This window comes from Salvelinus alpinus, chromosome 39, assembly GCF_045679555.1.
Source record: "Salvelinus alpinus chromosome 39, SLU_Salpinus.1, whole genome shotgun sequence".
NCBI classification, from domain to species: domain Eukaryota; kingdom Metazoa; phylum Chordata; class Actinopteri; order Salmoniformes; family Salmonidae; genus Salvelinus; species Salvelinus alpinus.
Window position 1 is genome coordinate 9,530,236 of NC_092124.1, and position 22,947 is coordinate 9,553,182.

General features: G+C 45.6%; 1 protein-coding gene across 3 annotated transcripts in view; it reads left to right on the plus strand.

The window, feature by feature from the left end:
* The window catches only part of LOC139566937 (deoxycytidylate deaminase-like), a 58,788-nt gene that overhangs the window by 12,222 nt on the left and 23,619 nt on the right, over positions 1-22,947 (plus strand). For all 3 annotated transcript variants that reach the window (XM_071388316.1, XM_071388315.1, XM_071388314.1), the window contains exons 3-4: positions 1,930-2,065; positions 14,913-15,029. In XM_071388316.1, coding sequence (XP_071244417.1) covers positions 1,930-2,065; positions 14,913-15,029 — 253 coding nt within the window. The remainder of the gene's footprint in view (positions 1-1,929; positions 2,066-14,912; positions 15,030-22,947) is intronic.

Genomic DNA, 22,947 nt, shown 5'->3' on the forward strand with positions numbered 1-22,947 from the left:
TTTACTCCTGAACTTATTTAGGCTTGCCATAACAAAGGGTTTGAATACTTATTGACTCAAGACATTTCAGTTTTTCATTTATGTAAACATGTCTAAAAACAATTCTACGTTGACGTTATGGAGTATTTTGTGTGTGTTTGTAGGCCAGTTACCATGAATCTAAATGTAATAAATTTTAAATTCTGCCTGTAACACAACTAAATGTGGAAAAAGTCAAGAGACCGAGACCGAGAAAGGGAGGAAATTTCAACACAAGCCTTCTCTAATGACCTCTCATTTCTAAGCTAGTTCAGGATGTTGTCTTGTCTCCACCTCAGGAGAGAGAGAGGTGGGGATTAGAAGAACGACAGAAAGAAAAGTTTTTAAGCCAGCCAAGCCTTCCCTGATCAAAACAGTACGAGGATGAAACGGAGGGTTGGAGCTTTAGTCGTCTATCCTTTAGTTTCTCTTCCTTTTTCCCCTCTCGGAAGAAAGGGATATCTGGCGCCGTTTCATGTCTCTCAGCGACGGGTCCTCACGAGGCCTCCGTGTTTACAGACCGCCACGGGGGGGCCGAAGGACGAAGCTTCCTTCCGCCTTTCGCTTTTGCCACATTTCCCCCCGTTGATATCTGACCACCTTAGTTGACGCAGTCCACCCACAAGAAAGGATGGTAGCTTATCCCTCAGTGAGCTCTCTCTCTCTCTCAAGAAGCCACTTTCTTTGTCCCCCCCCCTTTTTAGTTCCCCCCTCTTCTGTCGATGTGGTCGTGTGTACGCTACAGCCTCTGTTTTAAGGCTCAGCTCTCTCTCTAGTCTCTACCCTCGTCAGATGTACCCTTCAAATAGCCCCCCTACATTAATTCAGCAATGCTCTCTAGACAGTCGCATGTGTGCACACAGCACAAAGCCAAGGGGACGCGAGTCGAGACTGAACTTAATTTGATCTGTGATCTGAACAGCAACACTACGTACCATCTTCAAGCTTCGTCTGACTTTGTCTTAGTCGGTCCTATGACACAGAGAAGGACCCTCTATCACTTCGCTCTCTCTCTGACTCGCTCTCTAGTCTTTTTGTCTCTCTGGCTGACTTTGTCTTTCACACATTTCTCTGACACCCTTCTATCATTCTAACATATGAGTGATGGGGCTGGGTGGAGGGTATTGGGGGGGTTGATGTATCGATGGACGGGGTGAGGCTAGGAGAGGGGGGCGAGCGGAGGAAGGTGGTGCGTGGGTCTTTTTAAAGTGATAAGGGGCCTGGCGGAGCGTTTCTAGCCCTGATCAAAGCACAGCGTCCTGGGGAGAGCCATGGCGGGGGGTGGGCTCTCTGGGTCGTTTGATGTGTTGGAGCTATGCCAGTTCATCTGGAGAAAACCAACTAACAGTACAGTGAAGGGCATGCGGAACGGTTCAGCCGCCGCACCCTCATTGGTTGGATGACCGATCGTTATTAGAGAAGAAGTGGTTCGAAAACTTCGATGTTTTTGTGAGTTAGATTAGAATCCCTCCTGATTGCCTGTTCCACTGTGTTAGTTACGGTGGAGTAGAGGTTTTGTGCTTGCATGCGATTCCTGATAAAGTTGATGTCTCTCTCATCTCTCTCGCTCGCTCCATCTCTAATTGGCCTAGCTCTCAGCTGGACATCCCCCTCTCCTCTCTTCCCCAACTCTCTAAACCACTGAACATTGACCTCCTCACTTTTCATTCCAAGTTGCTCTGCCTCTACTTGCATAAATGTTAAACTCTTAGGCCTACATGCTAGGCTAGATTGGGTAGGAAAATATTTTCTCACCCAAATACATAATGTTTTGCCGTTTGTTTTTGAGGGGGGCCAATGGTACTCCTAGTCACATCTTCTAGCCTAGATGCGACACAGTTGAGAAATAATATGTGCACTCTGTCTGAACGTTAAATGAACTCTGTCTCTGTGTGTGTGTGTGTGTGTTAGGTTGGAGCATGTATTGTTAACCGGGAGAATAAGATAGTGGGCATCGGCTACAACGGCATGCCCAACGGCTGTGATGATGACCTGCTGCCCTGGTCCTGCTCTGCCAACGACAGACTGGATACCAAATATCCCTACGGTAGGATCTCCTGAGCAACATCGCCATGGTACCACAGTCCATTACCAATTCTCCTTATGGTAGGATCTCCCTAGCAACATTGCTGTAGTACCACAGTCCACTATCAAGTCTCCTTATGGTAGGATCTACCTGGGGACATCACTATAGTACCACAGTCCATTACCAAGTATCCTTATGGTAGGATCTACCTAGGGACATCACTATAGTACCACAGTCCATTACCAAGTCTCCTTATGGTAGGATCTACCTAGGGACATCACTATAGTACCACAGTCCATTACCAAGTATCCTTATGGTAGAATCTACCTAGGAACATCACTATAGTACCACAGTCCATTACCAAGTATCCTTATGGTAGGATCTACCTAGGGACATCACTATAGTACCACAGTCCATTACCAAGTATCCTTATGGTAGGATCTACCTAGGAACATCGCTATGGTACCACTACCTACTATCCCTGCGGTAAGATTTACTTTAGTAATATCACCACAATGAGGAACCCTAGGTTAATGTGAAAACTCGACTATATACACTGAGTGTACAAAACATTAAGAACACCTTCCTAATATTGAGTTGCACCCCCACTTTTGCAGTCAGAACAGCCTCAATTTGTTGGGGCATGGACTCTACAAGTTTTCGAAAGCGTTCCATAGGGATGCTGGCCCATGTTGACTCCAATGCTTCCCACAATTGTATTAAGTTGTGTGTGGAAAAATCCAACAGCGTTGCAGTTCTTGACACAAACTGGTGCGCCTGGCACCTACGCCGTTCAAAGGTACTTCAATCTTTTTGTCTTGCCCATTCACCCTCTGAATGGCACACATACACAATCCATGTCTCAATTGTCTCAAGGCTTAAAAATCCTTCTTTAACCTGTCTCCTCCCCTTCATCTACACTGATTTGAAGTGGATTTAGCAAGTGACATCAATAAGGGATCATAGCTTTCACCTGATCAGTCTGTCATGGAAAGAGCAGGTGTTCTTAATGTTTTGTACACTCGGTGTATGCTGGTTCCATAACTTGATGTAAGTCGGAACTAGGTTTAAAACAGCATGAGCTTTCCTTGAAATACTAAGCATTCGATTGAGTGCCATATTAGCGGTGTTAGCATTTTTGGGTCTATTCCATTCGTTCCAATGCTCCAAACAAGCTCAATCAATCTTAACTAAAGCATTTGAAGGGAAATGAAGGGTTGAACCCAGGCCTGGGCAACATGCCGGCCACTTCAGCAGCTAGTGAACTGTGAACCCCAACTGACATGCTGCTAGGCCATAATCACACTAGCCACTTGAACAGCACTAGCCAGTCCAACATGTGAAGTGTGTGCGGTGATTGACTCCTGCCTTCTCACCCCCCGATGCCCCCTCTCTCTCGCACTCAAGACAGACGCTAGGCTCCATCTGTCTGGGCCTGCCGAGGCCGTCTTTTTCCTCACAGGACCACATGGTGTGCTTTTTCACACTCATCCTCACTCTCATTCTCTCTCTCACCTCGTAGTTGCCTCTCATTACAGTGCACAGCCTCTTTCAAACCAGACAAGCCCTTAACAATAAGCAGTAGCCAGTCATCTGTTGTTGCTTAAGGCAGTTGTTTTTTTAATGGGCGAAACAACAAGCGTCACACGCTCAGACAACACAGCTGAGGCCAACAAGGAAGAGAGCGACTACTCTGCAGCACAGATGGGGTTTTAATGGAACACCGGCGATGGAGGCCGGTGCTCTTAACCCCAACGAGCGGGAAAGGAGAGAGATGTTTTTGTGCAGTTGTCATGGAAACCAGGTAGTTTGAGGGTGAAATGAGAGCGGATGGCACATGCTGGAAAATAAATGTGTTTCTTCGAAAATGATAGAATAGCTGGATGGAAGATGGAATGCTCTCCTGTCTCCTTCAACTGCTTGCTCGTACTATCTGTTTCTACTTCTGAGAGCGAGCGAGAGAGAGCGTGTCCGAGTGAGAGCTTTTACAGTGAAATGATTCAGTAGCTATACCTCTGTTCTACAAGGACATCTTGATTCTTGTCTCAGCCCCTGGATGTCTGAACTAGAAGAAGTGACACGGTTTCACCTGAAGAGGGCGCTGGAGACTACAACTTCCAGTTAGTGTCCTTGTCCTCTCAAAGCTCACAGAGCGAATGCGCACACACACACACACACACACACACACACACACACACACACACACACACACACACACACACACACACACACACACACACACACACAACCTAGATGGAACGTACTACTAGTGTTTTCTCTCCCAACTTCTGATTTTAATGACGATATTAGCCTCTACTCTGGCAACCATGACTGGCATATTTAAAACGTTTTTAGTTGTTACTGTGAACCAAATTGTCAGTGAATATTTTTTTGTGTGTGTAAACCACATTACTAGTGCAGCAGCAGCTGTGCCTCTTGTACCAGACGCTATTCTAATCAGGTCCTGATCTATTGAGCGTTCTGGTTGGTGTGAAATGTAGAAAAGTTTGATGTGTAAGCCTTGAGAGCGCATGATAGGGTATTAGGACCAGTGGTGGCAGTTAGTTTGTGAAGTGAAACAAGTACATCCCTAGTACATAAGGACTTACTAATCATATGCAATTATAACCTGTTAGAGATACCTAGGGTGACCGGACGTTTCCGCTGACGTTCCCCGGTTTTGGTGGCCTGTCCCCTTAAAATGTCCTAGTTGGACATTTTTTATATGAACGTTTGATCGGTGATGCATTGTAACCATCTCATGAATAACCATGGCCAGAAAGTGTCTCCAACAGCATAGGCCACCAGACTTGGGTAGTTTTTGAATTACTAGATGGGCTAAGATTAAGACCTGGAGGGGTAATCCATTTTGTGTTTTACAATTAAATTATTTGAAAGAACTATAATGAAAATTTATAGTTAAATATAGTTCCAAGGCACTTTTCATTTTTAATAATTTTCGTGCAGCTATACATAAAATAAATAAAATTCCCGCTTTTTAATATCCTAAATCTGGTTACCTTACCAAGGGCCTTTCTTTCAGAGTCATACTTTTTACTGCACTCGCATACAGTATTGAATTGTTTATGTACAGTGTAGGCCACTTTGGGGGAACTCTGGGGGGGGGGGGGGGGTGGAGATAGACTATTCTGAATGCAATGGGGACAGGGCCCACTGGGAGAGAAGGGGGAGGGCACAGTTGGCAGACTGTGGGCAGCAGATGCCAGCGTGGGAGACTATCAACGGTTACCATGGCGAGGGTGTGAAGAGGCAAAGCACCAAGAGCATTTTGTCAATTTCTGGGGGACTGATCTTTTAAACTCTTCCTGACCCTACAAAGTGTGTGTCTCAGATAAATTACTTTCTATCTCTATAATATCACCATATGTTGCATTGTCCCACTTCGTTTAACTAGAGGGAATGTATGATCATACTATAATATACAGAGCAGGACAGTATATTCAACATGATTTAATACTGCGTCCACCCTTTTCTAAAAGCTCATTCAGAAAACCCTCATCCCTTTCTTCCTTAGTAAGCCCAGTAACTATTGTCTCTCTCTGTTCTGTAGATGAAGCATTCTTTAAGTACTGTTATTAAAGAGAATGAGAGGAGAGGTAATCAAACCGCTCCCTTGGCAGTGACTCTCTCTCACAGATACACACACACACACACACACACACACACACACACACACACACACACACACAGCAAAACTATCTAGGAATAATAGAAACTCGGTCCTCTGCCCGTAACTCTGTTCTGCTCCCGACCCGGTTCATTCCTAATGCCTAATTCGTACCCATTCTTTTCCCTACTAACACAAAGGAATAGCCATGTAATTGCTTGAGCCGATGTAGCAAAGTTAACGGCCCTCTATTTGTCTGCTGTGTCGGTCGGCTCTACAGCCTCTCTCCCACTGGCACACTCTAGGCTTTTGTTTTTGCTCTCCCTCTTTCTCTCTCCCTATGCCCTCTCTCCATCTCCCCCTCCCCTCTCTCTAGTCTCCTCAGGGTTGTGGCATCTCTGGCTAGGGGCCAGGCACTCTCTCTGGTGTCCCCTGGCAGCGGAGACATAATCTGTGTTCCAAGTGACACCCTATCCCCTACATATTGCACTACTTTTGACCAGGGCCTATAGGGAATTGGGTGCAATTTGAGATGCAGACAGAATCTAGTGGCGCTTTAGAAGTCACATGACTCGACAAGCCTGTGGGAATCAGGAAAGACGTGTGTCTTAAATCCGGGTGACTGGCTAATAGGCTGTAGTGCCGCAATACTTTGTGCTGCAGTGGTTATATTAGCGCATTTTGTTTTTGTGTGAGTGTATTGACTCTGGGAGAGAGTCCGAATACCCATAGTTGCGTCCTAAATAGTATGCAGAAAAAATGGAAGTATAATAGTATGCAACATTTTGAAAATCGAGTACTTTTATTGTCCGGATGTCATACTCATGTTGGCTTTGACAAAAGCTGATCAATTAGATAAGGGGATGCGCTCCCGAAATCACTGAATAGCGTGAAACGACGCAATGGGGCGTTTTCAGTAGGCGAAAATGTGTTTTATAGTATGTGAGTTTTCGAAAATCGAGATTGTTTAAATGCCAGGATGTTATACTCATCTCAGTTCTTTATCTAGTGGGATTAGATGCACACTTTCCCACAATGCATTGGAAGAGGTGGTCTGCGAGTGACAGGCCCTAGTTCTCTTCAAGTAGCCAAACAACAAAACTAGGCTACTTAATTGGGAAGATGCCGAATAGCGAAGTTTCTGCGGCGGTGTTCAAATGTAGTCGAAGTAGATTTTGTTATCCTTAAAATGATTGAGTATTGCATTATAGGCTACATCTTTGAAAACATATTTTTTTTATAAATAGTTGATTTCAGTTTTCTAATTTGAAAAGCTTTTATTTTTCTCTTGGCCTTCTAAACCATCTTTGGATTTCTGACGATGTCGGCACCGGGGACAAGCCTTAGCAGTCACTCTGATCTCATTCCCAATGACCAGTGCTTTAGTTTACTATGTTGCTGTCCAGCGGTTCTGAATTTGCCATACACCCGATTTGAACAGTTAAAGTTTTGGTGTGTCCTAGGCTATTTGATTTAATTTATTTATGTTACAGCACTTTGGTTTCACTAATAAATATGTTCAAGTGGAAAATATTTACCTACGGTTTAGGTTGAATGTGATTGTCTGCTTATAACCAGCCTGAGTAGGCCTATAACTCCATATTTATTCCATTCAGAGTTAAGAGAAATTAATCGAATTGGAAATGAGCTATTATCAGGCTGCTTAATGTGATGCACGTCTGTTGAATTTTGAAAAATCCACCGGCACTCGGCCCCGCCCCACCTACTCAACCAGTCAGGAGCCGCTACGCCTGTGGCCGTGGCATACTGCATACTTTTTTTACTAAACAGTACGTGCTAAATAGTATGCGACGATGAGTACATGCATTGTATGGAGTTTAAGCATGTAGTACGCTAGTATGGGTATTCGGACATGGTGTGTGTGATTTTTATATTTTTTAAGGTGCATGCAAATACAAGACTCCATGTCGGTTGGCAGGTGGCCAATCTTGACCTCTGACCTCTCAATAGCTTCTCTAATTGGCTACAGTGGTCAGAGAGCACCTAACTGACCATCTGCCAGAACACACACACACACACACACACACACACACACACACACACACACACACACACACACACACACACACACACACACACACACACACACACACACACACACACACACACACAGACTTTGCATGTGTACAGTTTCTTTTACCTAATAGCCAAAGGCCTACTACTACTGATATTACAATTGTAGCCTTATAGAAACTTCTACAGGGCTTTATAAGTTGACAATGTATAGTACTAACCCTTCAGTGCACTCCAGTCTATCCTCTCAATTCCAGACCCCTCCCTCTCTGGCTTCCTACAGAAACCCTATACACTATGCCATTGGGTCACTGGCAGCCCAACATCCACATGTAATTGGCTACAGGTGTTCCAGAATATTCCATTCCAACATTCCCAGACAGACTGTACATTAGACACATCAGTGTTTCATCACAGCTTTTTCTAATGGCCACGGGACCCGGAGAATGTATCTCCAGAGTTCAAGAGAGATGGTTCCACAAAAAATATGGCAAGTCAAACTAACTGCCCAGTTATTAATTTTTGAAGAAGTTCTTTTTGAATTCTTCGAGTTTCACCGGTAATTGAAAGCAGTTTGAGTTGAGACCTGAAGCTTTGTGTGTGTGTGTGTGTGTGTGTGTGTGTGTGTGTGTGTGTGTGTGTGTGTGTGTGTGTGTGTGTGTGTGTGTGTGTGTGTGTGTGTGTGTGTGTGTGTGTGTGTGTGTGTGTGTGTGTGTGTGTGTGTGTGTGTGTGTGTGTTGAGATACCTGAAGCTTTAAGGATGTCTCCAGTTAATATGCAGAGGTTAGGAGGGTTGCTTGGTTTGGAGGACAGAGAGGGAGAGCGAACTGCCGAAAGTAAATGAGTTGGCGAATCTCCAGACAGCCCTTTTTTACATTCAAAGGATGTAGGCCTATTTCTTCCTCCGGTCCACTTCAGAATAATTTCAAGGTTTTAGAGAAACACCCTAGTCTTTCCTGTCTAGTTTCTCCCTACCTCTCTCCAAGCTCTTTCATAAAGATAGGTTTATGTTTTTGCAGATGGGAGTATACTGGGCAACGTATTGTGCATAGCTGTGGCGCAGATATGCCCAAGTCTTCTCGTGCTGTTAGCAAAGCTAGGTGACGAATCACTTATTTCCCCTAATCTATTTCTCTCCCACTCTTTCTGGCCAATGGGTCTCTCTCTCTCCCCTCTTCCTCGCTCTTACGCTCTCTGCTCTGCATCCTCTTCTCGTCAGAAAGAATCTCATTATGTTTTTGTATCTTCAAACACAAGATTTCTTCTTCTCCTCATCCCATCCAGGGGTATCTTAAAAGCCCTCTTAGGGTTTCCACTATCCAGGTCCTTGTGTACATTTGCTGCCCAGGTCGTAGCATGATGCTAGACACAATGTGAAGTTTTTTTTTACACAGCAATTTCTTTGTGAAACTGGGTAAAGGGGGAAAAAGAAGAAAAAAACTCGTAAAAAATGTCTAATCATCTTCAAAGGGAAATAATTGGCCATAATAAAGGCTGTAATATGCAATTACAAGGAACAGCAGTCTTCTTAGCCAAGACCACACACACACACACACACACACTTAACATCCCTCTTGTTCAGAAAGTCTCATGGTTACTGGGGATAATTGCCCTCTACCTGGGAAGGCCATTCTGGTTTCAAGTAACTCTGCAGCTAATTGGGACCACAAAAGGCTTTTGTGAGGTCCACATTATTGGTCAATTTTAGGAGCAGTTTTAAAGGGGGGGGGGCTGGCTGTTGGATCACACTGCGGATCAGTGTTCATTTACGCTATTCACCAGTGATGGTAATGGTAACTACCACTGTTCTAATAGTAACTGGGACCAGTGACTGTAATGGTAACTACCACTGTTCTAATAGTAACTGAGACCAGTGACTGTAATGGTAACTACCACTGTTCTATTAGTAACTGAGACCAGTGACGGTAATGGTAACTACCACTGTTCTAATAGTAACTGAGACCAGTGACTGTAATGGTAACTACCACTGTTCTAATAGTAACTACCACTGTTCTAATAGTAACTGAGACCAGTGACTGTAATGGTAACTACCACTGTTCTAATAGTAACTGAGACCAGTGACTGTAATGGTAACTACCACTGTTCTAATAGTAACTGAGACCAGTGACTGGTAATGGTAACTACCACTGTTCTAATAGTAACTGAGACCAGTGACTGGTAATGGTAACTACCACTGTTCTAATAGTAACTGAGACCAGTGACTGGTAAGGGTAACTACCACTGTTCTAATAGTAACCGAGACCGGTGACTGGTAAGGGTAACTACCACTGTTCTAATAGTAACTGAGACCGGTGACTGGTAATGGTAACTACCACTGTTCTAATAGTAACTGAGACCAGTGACTGGTAATGGTAACTACCACTGTTCTAATAGTAACTGAGACCAGTGACTGGTAATGGTAACTACCACTGTTCTAATAGTAACTGAGACCAGTGACTGGTAATGGTAACTACCACTGTTCTAATAGTAACTGAGACCAGTGACTGGTAATGGTAACTACCACTGTTCTAATAGTAACTGAGACCAGTGACTGTAATGGTAACTACCACTGTTCTAATAGTAACTGAGACCAGTGACGGTAATGGTAACTACCACTGTTCTAATAGTAACTGAGACCAGTGACTGTAATGGTAACTACCACTGTTCTAATAGTAACTACCACTGTTCTAATAGTAACTGAGACCAGTGACTGTAATGGTAACTACCACTGTTCTAATAGTAACTGAGACCAGTGACTGTAATGGTAACTACCACTGTTCTAATAGTAACTACCACTGTTCTAATAGTAACCGAGACCGGTGACTGGTAATGGTAACTACCACTGTTCTAATAGTAACCGAGACCGGTGACTGGTAATGGTAACTACCACTGTTCTAATAGTAACCGAGACCGGTGACTGGTAATGGTAACTACCACTGTTCTAATAGTAACCGAGACCGGTGACTGGTAATGGTAACTACCACTGTTCTAATAGTAACCGAGACCGGTGACTGGTAATGGTAACTACCACTGTTCTAATAGTAACCGAGACCGGTGACTGGTAATGGTAACTACCACTGTTCTAATAGTAACCGAGACCGGTGACTGGTAAGGGTAACTACCACTGTTCTAATAGTAACCGAGACCGGTGACTGGTAAGGGTAACTACCACTGTTCTAATAGTAACCGAGACCGGTGACTGGTAAGGGTAACTACCACTGTTCTAATAGTAACTGAGACCAGTGACTGGTAATGGTAACTACCACTGTTCTAATAGTAACTGAGACCAGTGACTGGTAATGGTAACTACCACTGTTCTAATAGTAACTGAGACCAGTGACTGGTAATGGTAACTACCACTGTTCTAATAGTAACTGAGACCAGTGACTGGTAATGGTAACTACCACTGTTCTAATAGTAACTGAGACCAGTGACTGGTAATGGTAACTACCACTGTTCTAATAGTAACTGAGACCAGTGACTGGTAATGGTAACTACCACTGTTCTAATAGTAACTGAGACCAGTGACTGGTAATGGTAACTACCACTGTTCTAATAGTAACTGAGACCAGTGACTGGTAATGGTAACTACCACTGTTCTAATAGTAACTGAGACCAGTGACTGGTAATGGTAACTACCACTGTTCTAATAGTAACTGAGACCAGTGACTGGTAATGGTAACTACCACTGTTCAAATAGTAACTGAGACCAGTGACTGGTAATGGTAACTACCACTGTTCTAATAGTAACTGAGACCAGTGACTGGTAATGGTAACTACCACTGTTCTAATAGTAACCGAGACCAGTGACTGGTAATGGTAACTACCACTGTTCTAATAGTAACCGAGACCAGTGACTGGTAATGGTAACTACCACTGTTCTAATAGTAACCGAGACCAGTGACTGGTAATGGTAACTACCACTGTTCTAATAGTAACCGAGACCAGTGACTGGTAATGGTAACTACCACTGTTCTAATAGTAACCGAGACCAGTGACTGGTAATGGTAACTACCACTGTTCTAATAGTAACCGAGACCGGTGACTGGTAATGGTAACTACCACTGTTCTAATAGTAACCGAGACCGGTGACTGGTAATGGTAACTACCACTGTTCTAATAGTAACCGAGACCGGTGACTGGTAATGGTAACTACCACTGTTCTAATAGTAACTGAGACCGGTGACTGGTAATGGTAACTACCACTGTTCTAATAGTAACTGAGACCGGTGACTGGTAATGGTAACTACCACTGTTCTAATAGTAACTGAGACCGGTGACTGGTAATGGTAACTACCACTGTTCTAATAGTAACCGAGACCGGTGACTGGTAATGGTAACTACCACTGTTCTAATAGTAACCGAGACCGGTGACTGGTAATGGTAACTACCACTGTTCTAATAGTAACCGAGACCGGTGACTGGTAAGGGTAACTACCACTGTTCTAATAGTAACCGAGACCGGTGACTGGTAAGGGTAACTACCACTGTTCTAATAGTAACCGAGACCGGTGACTGGTAAGGGTAACTACCACTGTTCTAATAGTAACCGAGACCGGTGACTGGTAAGGGTAACTACCACTGTTCTAATAGTAACCGAGACCGGTGACTGGTAAGGGTAACTACCACTGTTCTAATAGTAACCGAGACCGGTGACTGGTAAGGGTAACTACCACTGTTCTAATAGTAACCGAGACCGGTGACTGGTAAGGGTAACTACCACTGTTCTAATAGTAACCGAGACCGGTGACTGGTAAGGGTAACTACCACTGTTCTAATAGTAACCGAGACCGGTGACTGGTAAGGGTAACTACCACTGTTCTAATAGTAACCGAGACCGGTGACTGGTAAGGGTAACTACCACTGTTCTAATAGTAACCGAGACCGGTGACTGGTAAGGGTAACTACCACTGTTCTAATAGTAACCGAGACCGGTGACTGGTAAGGGTAACTACCACTGTTCTAATAGTAACCGAGACCGGTGACTGGTAAGGGTAACTACCACTGTTCTAATAGTAACCGAGACCGGTGACTGGTAAGGGTAACTACCACTGTTCTAATAGTAACCGAGACCGGTGACTGGTAAGGGTAACTACCACTGTTCTAATAGTAACCGAGACCGGTGACTGGTAAGGGTAACTACCACTGTTCTAATAGTAACCGAGACCGGTGACTGGTAAGGGTAACTACCACTGTTCTAATAGTAACCGAGACCGGTGACTGGTAAGGGTAACTACCACTGTTCTAATAGTAACCGAGACCGGTGACTGGTAAGGGTAACTACCACTGTTCTAATAGTAACCGAGACCGGTGACTGGTAAGGGTAACTACCACTGTTCTAATAGTAACCGAGACCGGTGACTGGTAAGGGTAACTACCACTGTTCTAATAGTAACCGAGACCGGTGACTGGTAAGGGTAACTACCACTGTTCTAATAGTAACCGAGACCGGTGACTGGTAAGGGTAACTACCACTGTTCTAATAGTAACCGAGACCGGTGACTGGTAAGGGTAACTACCACTGTTCTAATAGTAACCGAGACCGGTGACTGGTAATGGTAACTACCACTGTTCTAATAGTAACCGAGACCGGTGACGGTAATGGTAACTACCACTGTTCTAATAGTAACCGAGACCGGTGACGGTAATGGTAACTACCACTGTTCTAATAGTAACCGAGACCGGTGGCGGTAATGGTAACTACCACTGTTCTAATAGTAACCGAGACCGGTGGCGGTAATGGTAACTACCACTGTTCTAATAGTAACCGAGACCGGTGACTGTAATGGTAACTACCACTGTTCTAATAGTAACTGAGACCAGTGACTGGTAATGGTAACTACCACTGTTCTAATAGTAACTGAGACCAGTGACTGGTAATGGTAACTACAACTGTTCTAATAGTAACTGAGACCAGTGACTGGTAATGGTAACTACCACTGTTCTAATAGTAACTGAGACCAGTGACTGGTAATGGTAACTACCACTGTTCTAATAGTAACTGAGACCAGTGACTGGTAATGGTAACTACCACTGTTCTAATAGTAACTGAGACCAGTGACTGGTAATGGTAATGTTAACTACCACTGTTCTAATAGTAACTGAGACCAGTGACTGGTAATGTTAACTACCACTGTTCTAATAGTAACTGAGACCAGTGACTGGTAATGGTAACTACCACTGTTCTAATAGTAACTGAGACCAGTGACTGGTAATGGTAACTACCACTGTTCTAATAGTAACTGAGACCAGTGACTGGTAATGGTAATGTTAACTACCACTGTTCTAATAGTAACTGAGACCAGTGACTGGTAATGTTAACTACCACTGTTCTAATAGTAACTGAGACCAGTGACTGGTAATGGTAACTACCACTGTTCTAATAGTAACTGAGACCAGTGACTGGTAATGGTAACTACCACTGTTCTAATAGTAACTGAGACCAGTGACTGGTAATGGTAACTACCACTGTTCTAATAGTAACTGAGACCAGTGACTGTAACATTAAACAGTGCTCAGGATAATATCTTATCGTGTTCCCCACCGAAGACATGCTGCCATGACAACTGTTTGTCACAAATTCTCCAAGTTAACCATCCCTTGGCTCTCTCTCTCTCTCTCATGAGTTCTGCCTGCTTGCTGTGAGCGCAGTGGACCAACGTGCATGTCGTGCCGTGCCGTGCTCTGATGTTGTGCCAAAGCCAATCTGCAGCAGTAGCGGGTGGTTGGCTGGCTGGCATGGGGCTAGTGGGGGTGGGGGGGTATGGTAATCATACTACAGTTTGGGGGTTGGCCGGTGTGCTCTGTAATTGGCCACCGTCGCTGATAGGGGGCAATTCATTTCCCGTAATTAACGTTAGGAAGCAGTCATTTTATGGCTGCCAGGGTGGAGGGGAGAGGAGGCATCTGTTCACTCTCAGTGCATCACTTTCCACTGGACAATGGGAATTAAGGCCTGTATTGAGTCTCAAAGTGGAATTGCTGAACTAGGATCAGCTTAGCCTTTTTAGATCAATGAATGAGATTATATGGACAGGGGGGGACCTGATCCTAGACCAGTGAATTTTTTATGTGGCTTTTGGAACTAGGAAACCTGTATCATCTGCATATTAATGTCTCTTTTGATTCACTGCCACCCCTGGTGTGTTGACCAGATTTTCACACTCTTCCTCCCCTTCTCCCCTTCTCTCTTCCTCCCCCCTCCAGTGTGCCATGCGGAGCTGAATGCTATCATGAATAAGAACTCAGCGGACGTGAAGGGCTGTTCCATGTACGTGGCTCTGTTCCCCTGCAACGAGTGTGCCAAGCTCATCATCCAAGCAGGTGGGAACCCCCCCCCACACACACACACACACGCAGATGAGACCCCTCCCTCTCTCCTTCACCCATCCCTCTGTTCTGTCATTTTTGTTCTCCATTTCCAAACAGGCGAGCCTTCTCCCAACTGTTGCCCTCCCTCACAACCGCCTTTGCTTTTCTCCACCCTATACCTTTCTTTTTCATCTCTCTCTGTGACACCTTTTCTCCGCGCCTTTTCATCCTTTCAGGGTCACACACCTTCTCTCGTTCCATACCGTTGGTGTTGTCGTGTTTCTTCTCTCCGCATTCCTTTTTTATTTTCTACCTTCGTTCATGCTCTTCCCGTGTTGCACTCCTGCTCCTCTCTTTCTATACCTCTTCTCTCAGGGACACACACACACGCTACTCCCTCTCTCGTCCTTGACTCAGCTATTCACAGCGAGACATCTCTCCTCCTCTTCCACTAAACGCATCACCTCTTTCCATTTTTTCTCCCTCTATACATCCCGGTTGACAACCACAATGCATAGCAGTTTAGCTTACCTCACATTGTGTTTAGCCTAAGTGCCATACAGTGTTCATTCTGTGCAGTATCAGTTATGCAGGTATTAGACTAACGCTTACGTGATTAGCTTTGATGGATGGGCAGACCACACAGCAACCTACTACAAGCACGCAGGTAGGAGATATCTGCTCGTCTTCCCTTCTAACTTAGCTTCCTGCTGCACTGGCGTTTGTTTGCCAAATGGCAGTAACATATATATATATATATATTTATTTTTTTGTTAAAACTAATTCAACTGCGGCGATTGCTCTCGGGACAATCTCAACAGCTTCTCAGCAGAGTGTTTTGGGTGCGTTTTGATCATCACCGACGTCGCTCGCGCGTGTGCCGTGGTACATACAGTCTGTGTCAAGGTGATTCTGTTAGACAGAATGCTCGGCGAGGGAGCGACGTCACACGGGGGATTGGGGACCCCCCCCAACAGAGGACAAGGGTTCAAGGGGGTGGTGCAACCCGTACCCCTACCGCTCTTATTGCTCCCCCCCACCTACGATAGAAAACAGGACTATTATACTCCGCAACCTCCGCCTTTTTCAAACATAGCAACACGAACGGCAAGCACAGCTTTTCCCCCCCTCTTTCTATCCTTCTCTTTCTCCTTCGCTCCCTCTCTACCGCTTTCTGCCCTCGCTCGAAAAACTTTCCTTTCCCCGTTATCTTCCCACAACCCCCTGCTGTTGCTCCTTAGGCAAGAGGCCCTCCTGGAGCTGCATACCGAAGTGAGGCACACACACACACTCAACTCCTACACACACACACACGGAGCTATATATACTGACATGTATGCAGCCATGCATACACACCGACACACTCCTACACACACTATTTCACTCTGATCACAAGCGGGGCTTGCCAGGCCCTCTTCTCTCCCCGGCACAGTGGGGTGTAAGCTCCATCTCCAGGCTCCTACTTCGTTAAGGAGGGAGTTTATACACACACAGATACACACACACTTCTCGTTCACTTGCACCTGCAAGAGGAGAGAAGGAAACTGAACAGCAACAAGCCAACCTAATTTGTGATGCAGTTTCAACCTGGCTCGTCAAACGCTTAGCAACAAGTGCCATGTTTCACAAAGGTGGCGTGTGATGACTGTTCACTCCTCCCCGCCACTAGAAAAAGCTTTTTTCCTCTCTGAATCTCTTACTAATTCTCTCTTTTTCTTTCCCTTTTTCTCCCCCGACGCTCTCTCTCCTATCTATCCGTCTCACTGTCATAACAGCATGAGGAGAATCAGAGGGTTTAACAATAGATGTGTTTAGATGTGTTTGCTATTTGCCGTGAAACGTGTCAGTGAATCCGATAGGCCTACGGAAGGCAGTTGGGCTCAATTCCACAACGCTCCTTAGCGCTGCACCTGTTCGTCTGGTTTTAATCTCTCACTCTAGAAATGGGCTTATTTCCATTCAGCCTTGATTACAACGTCTCCATTTGTGGGGTCAAAGAGTGCGTTTGAACCTCTGAAACCTAGGGAATAAGTTAAAGTATGGTCTGACAGAGTGGGCCGCTCTCTCTTTCTCTCTCTCTGTGTGTGTGTGTGGGCCGCTCTCTATCGCTGTGTGTGTGTGGGCCGCTCTGTCCGGTCGTTTGTGTGTTTTAATAAATGCGCCTCATGTACCGACGAACAGAACGGCTCAGCTCTCTAAGAACGCTTGCAAGGCCTTGAACGATAGCCTCTCGGCCCCTCAACGTGTGTGTGTGTGTGTGTGTGTGCGCCTTGAACGATAGCCTCTCGGCCCCTCAACGTGTGTGTGTGTGCGCGCGCCTTGAACGAAACCCTCTTGGCCTCTCAATACACAGGCTCTTCAGATGAGAGATGGAGGGAAAAAGAGGTGTACTCTTCTGGCTTTAGGGGGCACTGTGGTCTTATCATTCTCACCGCTCCCCCTTCGTTTCCTCTCGGTCTCCAGCAGGCCACCCATTCAATCAACGTTTGAACAAATCTCTGTTGGCTTTTATTTTTGGACTGGAGTTGAAATGAGTTGCGCTGCTTCTCAGTAACCATGTGGAGCCACCCAGAACTCTCTCTCTCTCCCTCCAATATCTTTCCACCTTTTTATCGTTCGCTTTTCTTTTCTATTTCAATCATTCTGTTTTTCTCCCATTTTCACTGGCACTCTTTTATTCACCCAATTACTTACTTTGACTCTCTCCTCCTGTCCTCCTCTCTCTCCTCCTTTCCCCCTCTCTCGCTCTCCTTCACCCCCCCTGTTACCAGACGGTTAATAGTACGTAACTGTCTTGTTATTTACACTATAAATCCTCAAATCAGCCTCCTATTATATTCTCAGCCGGTCTCAGTTCTAATGTGAAAAAGCTGCTGCTGTGGTCCGGCCTGATTCCCACGCTGGCAGTGCTGTGGTCCGGCATGATTCCCACGCTGGCAGTGCTGTGGTCCGGCATGACTCCCTCGCTGGCAGTGCTGTGGTCCGGCCTGATTCCCACGCTGGCAGTGCTGTGGTCCGGCCTGACTCCCTCGCTGGCAGTGCTGTGGTCCGGCCTGACTCCCTCGCTGGCAGTGCTGTGGTCCGGCCTGACTCCCTCGCTGGCAGTGCTGTGGTCCGGCCTGACTGCCACGCTGGCAGTGCTGTGGTCCGGCCTGACTGCCACGCTGGCAGTGCTGTGGTCCGCCCTGACTCCCTCGCTGGCAGTGCTGTGGTCCGCCCTGACTCCCTCGCTGGCAGTGCTGTGGTCCGGCCTGACTCCCTCGCTGGCAGTGCTGTGGTCCGGCCTGACTCCCTCGCTGGCAGTGCTGTGGTCCGGCCTGACTCCCTCGCTGGCAGTGCTGTGGTCCGGCCTGACTCCCTCGCTGGCAGTGCTGTGGTCCGGCCTGACTCCCTCGCTGGCAGTGCTGTGGTCCGGCCTGACTCCCTCGCTGGCAGTGCTGTGGTCCGGCCTGACTCCCTCGCTGGCAGTGCTGTGGTCCGGCCTGACTCCCTCGCTGGGAGTGCTGTGGTCCGGCCTGACTCCCTCGCTGGCAGTGCTGTGGTCCGGCCTGACTGCCACGCTGGCAGTGCTGTGGTCCGGCCTGACTGCCTCGCTGGCAGTGCTGTGGTCCGGCCTGACTGCCTCGCTGGCAGTGCTGTGGTCCGGCCTGACTGCCTCGCTGGCAGTGCTGTGGTCCGACCTGACTCCCTCCCTGGCAGTGCTGTGGTCCGACCTGACTGCCTCGCTGGCAGTGCTGTGGTCCGACCTGACTCCCTCGCTGGCAGTGCTGTGGTCCGGCCTGACTCCCTCGCTGGCAGTGCTGTGGTCCGACCTGACTCCCTCGCTGGCAGTGCTTTAATACTGAGAGCTGTGTTGGTGTAGCGCGCCAAACTATCTCTCTCCTCAATCCTCAACTCAGTCATGCGTTGGTGCATTTATCTTTAACGCCTCCGTATGGATTTTGAATTGAGGAATCATTATCCGTCTTAAGATCGTTGTACATATAATGAAGAATATTTGTGTTGACAAGCGGTGTCCTGTCCTAACACCTAGCAGGTTATCCGTCCTCTGAGTCTACATAGCTAATTCACTGGTTGCCCCTCTTCACCCCTCTCCTCCCAGCGGCCTCGCTACCATTGTATTCCCATTAGCTAATCTGGAGGCCTTTTGTTGCTTTCCTAATCCCATTGGAATGCTCCTCCATAGTGTCTCCCTCTCCTGTTTATGACTGGCCCATTACAAGGCCTGCTATTGTAAGTCACTTGAAATATAAAATCAAATAACATTTTATTTGCCAAATACAACTGTTGTAGACTTAACTGTGACATGCTTGCTTACAACTCCTCACAACAATGCAGAGTTGAAAGTAAAATGGTAAGGAAGAATAAAATAAACTGCATATAGCTCCATTCTTGTGTAAGTCGGAAGTTTACATGCACCTTAGCCAAATACATTTAAACTCAGTTTTTCACAATTCCTGACATTTAATCCTAGTAAAAATTCCCTGTCTTAGGTCAGTTAGGTTCACCACTTTATTTTAAGAATGTGAAATGTCAGAATAATAGTAGAGAATTGTTTCTTTCTTTACATTCCCAGTGGGTCAGACGTTTACATACACTCAATTAGTATTTGGTAGCATTGTCTTTAAATTGTTTATCTTGGGTCAAATATTTCAGGTAGCCTTCCATAAGCTTCCCACAATAAGTTGGGTGAATTTTGGCCCATTCCTCCTGACAGAGCTGGTGTAACTGGGTCAGGCTTGTAGGCCTCCTTGCTCGCACACACACTTTCAGTTCTGCCCAAAAATGTTCTATAGGATTGAGGCCAGGGCTTTATGATGGCCACTCCAATACCTTGACTTTGTTGTCCTTAAGCTGTTTTGCCACAACTTTGGAAGTATGCTTGGGGTCATTGTCCATTTGGAAGACCTATTTGTGACCAAGCTTTAACTTGATGACTGTCTTGAGATGTTGCTTCAATATATCCACATTTTCCTGCCTCATGATGTCATCTATTTTGTGAAGTGCACCAGTCCCTCCTGCAGCAAAGCACCCTCACAACATGATGCTGCCACCCCCGTGCTTCACGGTTGGGATGGTGTTCTTCAGCTTGAAAGCCTCACCCTTTTTTCCAACAAAACATAAAGATGGTCATTATGGCCAAACAGTTCTATTTTTGTTTCATCAGACCAGAGGACATTTCTCCAAAAAGTACGATCTTTGTCCCCATGTGCAGTTGCAAACCGTAGTCTGGCTTTTTTATGACGTTATGGAGCAGTGGCTTCTTCCTTGCTGACTCGTTTTACTGTGGATATAGATACTTTTGTACCTGTTTCCTCCAGCATCTTCACAAGGTCCTTTGCTGTTGTTCTGGGATTGATTGGCACTTTTTCGCACCAAAGTACGTTCATCTCTAGGAGACAGAACACGTCTCCTTCCTGAGCGGTATGGCTGCGTGGTCCCATGGTGTTTATACTTGCGTATTATTGTTTGTACAGATGAACGTGGTACCTTCAGGTGTTTGGAAATTGCTCCCAAGGATGAACCAGACTTGTGGAGGTCTACAATTCTTTTTCTGAGGTCTTGGCTGATTATTATTTTTTTCTTTCTATTATGTCAAGCAAAGTGACACTGAGTTTGAAGGTAGGCCTTGAAATACATCCACAGGTACACCTCCAATAGGCTAATTGATATAATTTGGGTCAATCAGAAGCTTCTAAAGCAATTACATTTTCTGTAATTTTCCAAGCTGTTTAAAGGCACAGTCAACTTAGTGTATGTAAACTTCTGACCCACTGGAATTGTGATACAGTGAATTATAAGTGAAATAATCTGTCTTTAAACAATTGTTGGGAAAATTACTTGTGTCATGCACAAAGTAGTTGTCCTAACCGACTTGGCAAAACTAGTTTGTTAACAAGAAATCTGTGGAGTGGTTGAAAAACGAGTTTTAATGACTCCAACCTAAGTGTATATAAACTTCCGACTTCAACTGCACAGGGAGTACCAGTACCAGATCAATGTGGAGAAGTAGGAGGTATTTGAGGTAGACACTATATATACACACACACACACACACACACAAAAGTATGTTGACACCCCTTCAAAATTACTGGATTTGGCTGTTGATGACAGGTGTATAAAATCGAGAACACAGCCATGCAATCTCCACAGCCAAACATTGGCAGTAGAATGGCTTTACTGAAGAGCTCAGTGACTTTCAACGTGGCAAGTCAGTTTGTCAAATTTCTGCCCTGCTAGAGCTGCCCCGGTCAACTGTAAGTGCTGTTATTGTGAAGTGGAATCTAGGAGCAACAACAGCTCAGCCGCAAACTGGTAGGCCGCACAAGCTCACAGAACGGGACTGGTGAGTGCTGAAGCTCGTAGAGCGTAAATATCATCTATCCTCAGTTGCAACACTCACTACAGAGTTCCAAACTGCCTCTGGAAGCAACCTCAGCACAATAACTGTTTTGTCGAGAGCTTAATGAAATAGGTTTCCATGGCCGAGCAGCCGCACACAAGCCTAAGATCACCATGTGTTGGCTGGAGTGGTGTAAAGCTCGACACTGTTGGACTCTGGAGCAATGGAAACTCGTTCTCTGTAGTGATGAATCTCGCTTCACCGTCAGTCTGACGGACCAATCTGGGTTTGGGGGATAAAAGGAGAACGCTACCTGCCCAAATGCAGTGCCAACTCAAAAGTTTGGTGGAGGAGGAATAATGGTCTGGGGCTGTTTTTCATGGTTCAGGCTCCTTAGTTCTAGTGAAGGCATATCTTAACGCTACAGCATACATTCTGTGCTTCCAACTTTGTGGCAACATTTTGAGGAAGGCCCTTTCCTGTTTCAACAATGTCCCCGTGAACAACGTGAGGTCCATACAGAAATGGTTTGTCGAGATCGGTGTGGATGAACTTGACTGGCCTACACAGAGCCCTGACCTCAACCCCATCAACCACCTTTGGGATGAATTGGAACGCCGACTGTGAGCCACACTTAATTGCCCAACATCAGTACCCGAACTCACTAATGCTCGTTTCTGAATGGAAACAAGTCCCTGCTTCAATGTTCCAACATCTAGTGGAAAGCCTTCCCAGAAGAGTGGAGGCTGTTATAGCAGCAAACGGGGACCAACACCATATTTATGCCCATGATTTTGGAATTAAATGTTTGACGAGCAGATGTCCACATATTTTTGGTAATGTAGTGTATATACATTAAGGCAGGGTGACGTGACTAGGCATCAGGATAAATAATAATACAATTAAGAACAGAGTAGCAGTAGCTTTCCACTAGATGTTTATGTATTTTGACAATTTTTATGTAGTAATGTGTGCGGGAGTGTCGATGTACACTGTTCTCTCCATGACAAAGACTGACCAGGTGAAAGCTACAATCACTTATTGATATCACTATGGGGTGGTTGAAAGGTAGGAGTCAGGTTAAAGAATGATTTTTAAGCCTTGAGACAATTGAGATGGGCCTTTCGGGGGGGTTAATGAGCAAGACAAAAGATTTAAGTGCCTTTTGAACAGGGTAAAGTAGTAGGTACCAGGCGCACCGTTTGAGTGTGCCAAGAACTGCAATGCTGTTGGGTTTTTCACTCAACAGTTTCCTGTGTGTATCAAGAAGGGTCCACCATCCAAAGGACATCCAGCCATCTTGACAACTGTGGGAGGCATTGGAGTCAACATGGGCCAGCATCCCTGTGGAAAGCTTTCGACACCTTGTAGAGTCCATGCCCAGAAGAATTTAGGCGTGCAACGCAATATTATGGGTGCAACGCAATATTATGGTGTTCCTAATGTTTTGTACACTCAGTGTGTAGTCTAGTGAGTGTGCGTAGGGCCAGTGGAAGATAGTTCAGGTACCATTTAATTCACTATTTAGCAGTGTTATGGCTTGTGGGTAGAAGATTTGTTGGAGCCTGTACTGTTTGCCGGACGGTA